The sequence below is a fragment of the Propithecus coquereli genome, unplaced genomic scaffold, assembly GCF_000956105.1.
Source record: "Propithecus coquereli isolate 6110/MARCELLA unplaced genomic scaffold, Pcoq_1.0 Scaffold583, whole genome shotgun sequence".
Classification (NCBI taxonomy): Eukaryota; Metazoa; Chordata; class Mammalia; order Primates; family Indriidae; genus Propithecus; species Propithecus coquereli.
In genome coordinates, this window is record NW_012151763.1 from 982,506 (window position 1) to 990,673 (window position 8,168).

Sequence of the window (8,168 nt, forward strand, 5' to 3'; positions counted from 1 at the left end):
AGTCTTGCTATGTTGCCCAGGCTGGTCTCACTCCTGGCCTCAAGTGATCCTCCTGCCTCAGCCTCCCAGAGTGCTGGGATTACAGGTGTGAGCCATCGTGCCAGCCACCCCCACTTCTCCTTCTCCCCCGCCACCCCCCACCCCACGCCAATTCTTCTTCCTCTCTCTTCCTTCCTCCCTCCCTCAACATGCTTTACAAAATAAAGCGTTGGCTCCATTCCCTGCCATCCCTCAGAAGCTACTTCGTTTCAACCTCCCTCCAAGCCAGAATGCTCTCCTCCAGGGCATCAAGGGGCCAGGAACTTCGTCTGAATCAGGCTGGAATCCGGGAACCTTTTGTGGGCCCCTGTCCCTGATCACCTGCCCTCTGTCTCTCCCCAATTAGAGAGCCCTTTTGCCTGATTCAGTGGTTGAATCAGTAATGAGACCGCTCTTCCTCTGCAGTGGTGAGAGAGGAGCATCCAGGTGATTGCGCTGGGGTGGACAGGAGACAGTAGCATGTGGTAGCTGATGGATGGAGCTGGCACGATGCCCAGCCTGGTCTGCTGGCGGCCCTGTACTGGGCACAGTTGTGCCAGCAGGCAGTGGCAGGGTTTGCACTGGCCAAGCCTTTTGCTTCTCCTGCCCAGCACACAAGATGAGGTACTAGCTTCCCATGAGCCCCCAGAGACAGGAGGGGGCTACAGCTTCCAGAAGGGCAGCGCCAGGATTTCCTAGGTTGCCATCTTGGCTGAGACCTGTCTGTGAATGTGGCCTCTTGTCTCAGTGGGGCTGAGATGGGGTGTGACAGAGGAAGAGCCAGGCCTTGGTTCTCTGGGAGACTTCCTGCTGGCTACAGCCCTAGACTCACCATGGTGGCCATCATGGGAAAAGCACACCTGGGCTCACACAGGGCCCACTTGGCAGTGCTGCTTGTCACTGTCACCTGGCACAATAGGACCAAGTGCCAGGATAATTGCAGCTCTAGAAAATAGAGTCATTTGATGACATCCTCCATAACTTATAAAAACCCACACGGCCTGGGCCGTCCTTCACAAGAAGGCAGAAAGCAAGTGTCCCAGTCACTGCGGCAACTTTCAGCCACCATTTCCTCCTGGTCACTGAAACCATTTGTCATTTCCTGTTTTCTCCATTTTCCAAAGATTCTAATTGTCAGTGTCAAAAGGCAACAACTGTTTTCTTGGGGCTTATCTTTGGAGCACATTGATTCAGAACAAAGGATGGGAGCCTCCTCTGCAAAACAAAGGAAGCAGCCTCCTCAGGAGGCCCAGAGAATGCCCTGGCTCTTTCTGCCAGGGACAACAGGACTGGGCTGGGAGCAGAGGACTGGCAATGCCCCTGGACACCCCAGTGGGAGTGAAGAGCCCATGGAAGGCCCCCACTTGCTGGTGGCACACCAGACATAGGGGTCCTGCAGAGTTGGCACCAGCACCAGGGCTAGGTGTCAATGGCGACATTTGCTTTGGCAGTTTCTGTAGTGATGCGGCTGACCAGCTTTTCCCTTCAATGCTGGGTGCTCTGGAATGTGTGCGTTCTGGGACGAAGACATGCCAGGGCCCCTCTGAATCCCACTCAGCCAGCCTTTCCTTTGGTCTCCAATGCCTGGGGCCTGGCTCCCTCCCTCTCTTCCTGTGGACTTGTCTGCCACTCCCCTGCTCTTCCCTCTTCACACTTCTAGCTTCCAGCTGCCCCCAGCCCCGCCCCTGTACAGCTGTGTTATTTGTAAATGGGGCAACCAGTGGGGATGGAGTTAGGGTCGGTGGAGACCTAGCCCGCCACACAGTCACCTGTCCCCGGAAGCGGTGGAAACACCCAGTCTGCAGTTAGTAGGCATCACATTCCATAGCTATGTTTCTTTGGACAAGTCATTTGACCTCTCTGAGCTTCAGATGTCACATCAGTAAACTGGGGACTGTAGATTTTCTACCCTGATGTCCCAGGCTGGTGTAAGGGTCAAGGGGCAGAACATAAGTGAAAGGGCTGCCTTCAGAAATGGTCACCCACCCTGAGCACCTCAGGCAGATCAGATGGTGTGGCCTTGGGTGGTCACTTGACCCCTGTGCTCCTGGGTGTCCATGTGGGCTATTGCTAGAGGATATGAAACAACAGTGCCAAGTGCTCAGTAGAGTGAGTGCTCAAGAAGGCTGCCCCCACCCCACCAGTGCTGTAGCAGGAAGAGGGCAGCTCCACAGGGCGACGGAGAAACAGGCCCCCACGCCCACACGGCAGCCCAGTGGCAGGGAGGGGAGGGGAGGGAAGGAAGCAGCTAAGGGCGGGATGGAAAAGCAAAGCCCAGTCCAGTGAAATCGCTTCTGGTGTAGTCTCCCCGGTGCCATGTGTTTGTCCTCTCTGCCTGGGCAGGAACCGAGGCCAGGAACAGCTGCCAGGCCTGAGAGCTGGGCACACTCCCAAGCGCCAGCCCTCTACCCCGCCCCTCCCACGCCAGTCCCACTGAGCGCAGAGAAGGGCTGCCCAGAAGCCCTTTGCTGGAAAAGCAGGTGCTGCGTGGGTGAGCCATGTTGCAGGGTCAGGTCTACTGGCATCCGGGGGGATACAGGCCAGAAAGTGGACTCGGGGCGTGTGCTCCCTGACACAGCTGCCTTGGTCATTGACAAGGGGAGACAGATGGCAGCGGGTGAGCAGAGATGGCTCGGCTACCCCCACTACATGGGATGAGGCTTCGAGCACTGGACTGGGAGTCAGACCCAGGTCCCAGTCACAAGCCGGCACTGACGGGCTGAGGCTCTCGGAGCTAGTCATGCCTTCCCTGGGCCCTGGGGCCTTCATCTCATTCCCTCCTGGCTATGTTCTTCCCTGGTGACCCTTGAGCACATCCCAGACTGAGTGCTGGGACTGCGGCCCTGAAGGCTCGCTCCTCCCCTGCCCACCCAGCCAGCCTTGAGGCGGAGACAGGAAGCTCCTCCCACTTGCCCATGCTGCAGCCAGTCAGGAGAAGGGGGGAAGTTGGCACAGTGAGTGTTTGGCTACTTCTGGTGTCGGACACTCTGTCCATCTGACCATGTGATCATCCGGCCGTTCATGCCAGGACCACCCAGAACAAGGCTCGGTCCTTCCCCCTTGACAGCCCTGCAGAGGCTGGGCACCTGCCACTGCATAGCCCAGAGTCTGCTCTGCCCCAGCTTGCTCAGCCGTTCTTTGTCTGGGTAGTTTGAAGTCCAGTCCCGACTCTCATTGCTTTACCCGCCCTCTCAACACAGCCAGTCTGTCTGGGTCTCCCTGAGACGGGCACGTCCAGACTCCTTCAGCACTATGGGCATGGTCTGGCCAAGGCAGAGTAGCATAGGACTGTCACCTCCCTCCTTCTACATACTCTGCTTCTATTAATGCAAGCTAATGTTACATTCGTTCTTTTGGTGACCACATCTCACTGCTGACCCATCCTGAGCAGACAGACATCCAAAATGCCTAAATCTTTCTTCTGTGTGCTCTTGCTATTGAGCTCTGTCTCTCCTGCCCCATCCTATGCTGTTGCAGTTGGTTTTTTTTAACTCAGGTGCAGAATCCTACTTTTATTTATACCTGTGGAATTTTGCTCAGGAGGGTGGGCATGCATGTGAGTGTGTGTTGGTGTGTTCACTCATGCTTTCTGCTACACCAAAGCCAAGTCCTAGGTCCCCTCACGGCGATCCTATGGCTAATATTTTTTGGTAGCCGGAATCTAATGTCTTTTTCATCTTCTGTTTAGCAAGAGAAACAGAGATCAGGTCTTATGGCAATGACCCCTGAGCAGCAGAGTGCATATATCGCCCAACAGATGAGTCAATTTCAAGGTAAGTAGTTAAGGTCAGTATTCCCAAAGGGGCAGGCAAGGGGGCATATACATGGAGGTAGGGTTTGAATTCATTTCAGAGTCAGCAGTTTATGTCTGTGTTCCTGGAAGCTTTGAGGGAGAGAGGGAGGTCTGAAAGTCAGTTAAACAGGACACAGGTTGGATCTCTCACATTGGTAGTTCATCCAACTCTAATAGGAGAATCCCAATTGAAGGCCCGGGCTTAATGGCTCCAAAATCACTGTTTAATTCAAGAGATTGATTTAGCTGAGTCAGGCCCCTCAAAGTAGCTATTCTCAGCGAGAGAGGGGCGGGCCCCTGGATGTGCATCAGAATCACCTGGGGGCTGCCACACCCCCAGGGTTCTGAGCCTGCCCTTCCCCTCCCCCCCCACCACAAAAACACTCACACGCTGCATTTCAAATGGGTCCCTGGGCCATCCGTCAGGTATGGGGAATAGAAAAGGGGCTGGGGAGCCTCCCAGAGCTTCCACAGATAGCGGGGGTCCCCACCCTACCATGAGTGGCAGCTGTGAATGTAACCAACAACAACAAAAAAAAAGCCAGGCATGCATCCTACTTCATGGAGTCCTGAGTTAAGCAATCCTTCCAAGCCACTGGGGTAAGATTGGTCCAGGCCAGGGAGCACTTAGCACCGGTCTGGGGACCAGGGAAGGCTGCTCGCCCTCGGACAGGTGGTCAGCATCCTCACTGTAGCCCGCGCCATTGCTCCTCCGTTCTTATACAAAAGCCCTGGCCCTTTCTGCCTGATACTAGTTGAGTCTGTGTCCTGCCTGCCCAGGCCGGAGTGGCACATTAGGCACACTTGGCTGCAGGGACAGCACAGGCAAGTTTCGGGATGGTGGGTGGCCACTAGGGGGTTTAACTTTCTGAGGCTAGGTTGCGACCTATTTGAAAAACTTACTCATGCTATGATAATAAAAGAACCTAGTTACAAGAGAAAAAGAAGTATTCATAGTTAAGAGCATAGACTCTAGGGTGGCTCAGACAGACCGGGGCTCTCATCCAGACTGCACTGTCCCCTACCTGATCCTGGTTAAACCACATGCCTCAGTTTCCACTCCACAAAAGTACCAGTGGTGATACTGGCCACAGTAGCTATTGGCCACAGTAGGCTCTCATGACAATGAGAGGAAATGAATTCCCAAACTTAGGCAACGGGGACCCACCGACCCTCTGTCTTCTGCTCTGTGTCTCTTCACCCCCGGGCTCTCCAGAACATGAACTCCTAGATTTCAGCCTTTGGAAAGGACCCCCTTTGCAGTTCAGCCGAACACGTCTGAGCCCCAGATCTGGGCTAAGGGGCCATCTAGGCTCGAGGGAGCACCGAGGGGAACAAAACACCATCCACACTCGCTCTCACCACACTTGCCATCCTGTGCATCCTGTGCAGAAGCTGAGAGGCTATGCTAGCTTCCCCCCATGCCAACCCCACCCTGCCCCTTCCTTCCTTCTGCAAAACATGCACCATCTGTCAGGGGGTGCACAGGGTACCATGTGCAAAAGCACACACAGACCCCAGCTTCGTGGGGCTTCCGATCTACCTAAAGAGGCAGACAAATCAGCTGGTGCCTCAGTCCAGCATGATCTACTCTTGGTAGAGGGGCTGTGAGCCCAGACATGGGGAGTCTGCGTGGAAGTCTGGGAGGGCTTCCCCAAAGAGCTGCAGTCCAGCTGAGGGCAAAGAAATGAGGGTAGTTGAGAGGAATTGGGGAGCAGGGGAGGCTCAGTAGGGAGCCTGAGTCAAAGATGCCTTTGAAACTGACCCCCACTTCTCTCTTTCTGTAGCCGTCCAAGAACAAGTCACCTCCAAGTGTAGCCGGACCAAGGCAAGCTCCCCATCTAGCCAGCACATGATGCCACCCAGAACTGGGCTCCTTCAGAACAATCTAAGTCCAGGAATGATCCCATCCACCAGGCGCCAGAGCCGTGAGGATGTGGGTGTGATCTCATCAACTCCAGGGAAGCAGCGTGGAATTTTCAACTCCAGCCCCCAGTTTCCCATACCCTCACATTCTGGCCAGAACCCCCTGGGCAGTCTTGGCTCTGTCTGCCGGCATACGCAGAGTCCCAAGGCTAACCCCCCAGGAGTGCCCCTGCCTGGGTTCTGTCCCAGCCTCCTGGGCAGGCAGGCCCTGAGTCCCCACCAGCTCAGACAGCCCAGTGTGCCAACAATGCCCACTGTGTTCAACAATGCTGCATGGGTCGCCGTGGCAGCAGCTGTGACCACAGCAGTTTCGAGGGAACCACACCCAAGCCAAGTAGATAATAGCATTCAGCAGCATTTTGATAGCAACTCGATCTTTGCCAAGGCACCTATGAGAGTGCCACCCATAGCCCAAGCATTCCTGTCGCAGCAGGCAGTTGTGCCCCCCAATCAGATGGCCCCAGGAGGCAGGCCTGGCCAGAAGTTGAGTCCTGCCCTGGCCAACTCTAGCTTTAGCCTGCTGGGCAACCAGAGCCTCAGGCCGAGCCCAGTGCGGGGCCCAGTGCCTGTATCGAGCACCACCAGGTCCCTCCAGCAAGGCATGGCCAGCTTCCGTCCCATGAGTCCCATACAAGGCATCGAGCCGCCAAGCTATGTGGCCGCTGCCGCTGCTGCCGCTGCTGCTTCTGCCATCACCGCTAGCCAGTTCCCAAGTCCGTTCAACAGAACAAGTACTCCCCCTGAGCTGCCACCCAACGACATTTTGCCCCAGCCCCAGCCCCCACTAAACGATCTGATTTCACCACCTGACTGCAGTGAGGTGGATTTCATTGAAGCTCTCTTGAAAGGCTCCAGCGTGAGCCCAGGTGAAGACTGGGTGTGCAACCTGAGGCTGATCGATGACATTTTGGACCAGCGTGCTGCTGCCCAAAATGCCGCAGCCCAGAATGCTGGCCAACTCCCCCAGAATGCTGGGGAGCTTTAAATCTGAGCAGGCTGCCCATAGAAGCCCCCACGTTGGCATCACTAGGGGGTGGCATGAGCCATAGCAAATTCACACCTGGCCCCAGACAGCTGCAGTTGTCTCCTCATTACCATTTGAGTGGCACAAGCCCACACCCATCCCTCTCTCTACCTGTGACAAAATGGAAAGCTGGTGATTTTTCAAGCTGCCTGTACATATTTGAAAATTTTGTAAATGGTTTTCCTAGACATTAATGACAGAAGTATTTATACTTCATTTTGTGACTTTGTAAATAAAGTGACGGCTTTTGTTTCAGTAGAGTTGTGTTTATTATGCATTGTTTTGTGTTTATTATACATTGTTACAAATATGCAGACTGTGTTGTTAGCTCCAGTGATACCTTCTTGAGCTAAGTGGCTGAGTCACTTATGGTTTTGATGCAATGAGCGATGTGGATGTGACCAAGAGGTGTTGTGCAAACTGACAAATGCCAAATAGAAAACCACTTGGCCATTTATTTCCATTTTCACTAAAAACTCTATCGCCTTGTGTGGTTCTTAATCTCTTTTGCAAACCTTTCAGTCTCCGTTAGCTCTTTCCTAATGAGCATTTACGGAAGAAACCGTTTTGTCCTTAAGTGCCCCCCAGAGACACTTTGCCGAGAGGCCGAGAGAGTTTCTTACATCTGGGAGCCGCGCAGAGACAGCGTAAGCCGAGCACTGTCTGAGCCCTCCACCTGGAGGAACTGGAGCGCCCTCCTACCTTTATGGTTCAGGCAGAGAGAAGGTGCCAGCTTCGTGTGCACCCTCGCAGGATGAAGGCAAGCTGATCCTGGGTTAAAGCCTTTCAGTATTTGTTTTGATATAAGGCTCTGTGGTTTGGGGAAAAAAATCTGTAAACACTAATAGTTGATTTGGGGCTTGTCTTTGATGGTTTCTATCTGCAATTATCGTCATGTATATTTAAATGTCTGTTATAGAAACCCACACCCACTGTCCTGTAAACTTTTCTTAGTGTCCAGACTTTGTGTAATCACATTTTAATTGCCACCTCGTATTTCGCCTCTACATTTGAAATCTGGCATCTGTTTCCAGCCAGTGCGTTTTTTCTTCGTTCTGTAATAAACAGCCAGGAGAAAAGTGCCTCTATGTTTTCATTTATCAAGGGGGAATTCAGTACCTACGAACCCAAGTCAGCTAAGCCTGCTAGTGTCTTTGGTTCTTCCGTGGGCTGCTCGATGTCTTGGGCATCAGAAAGATGCTGCACTGAGGGGATGGAGTGGCAAGTTTGTGTAGCATGTGCTGCAGGAATTTCGCATCACAGCATAGAAGCATGTTAACTTTGGCCCAGCCTCTCATTTTACAGGGGATGAAGCAGAGGGGACAGGAGGCCATGAAGGCAACTCTGCGCTGGGGGCAGCTGGGTGGGGGCTTGTGCTGAGAAGCCAGACTCTCCACACCACTTTCA

General features: G+C 53.8%; 1 protein-coding gene across 1 annotated transcript in view; it reads left to right on the forward strand.

The window, feature by feature from the left end:
• Positions 1–7,843, forward strand: part of MAMLD1 (mastermind-like domain containing 1) — a 132,484-nt gene extending 124,641 nt beyond the window's left edge. Inside the window, exons 4-5 of the mRNA XM_012658372.1 lie at positions 3,707–3,791; positions 5,599–7,843. Of these exons, the coding sequence (XP_012513826.1) occupies positions 3,707–3,791; positions 5,599–6,722 (1,209 nt within the window). The 3' untranslated portion in view covers positions 6,723–7,843. The remainder of the gene's footprint in view (positions 1–3,706; positions 3,792–5,598) is intronic.
• Positions 7,844–8,168: the final 325 nt, after the last annotated feature.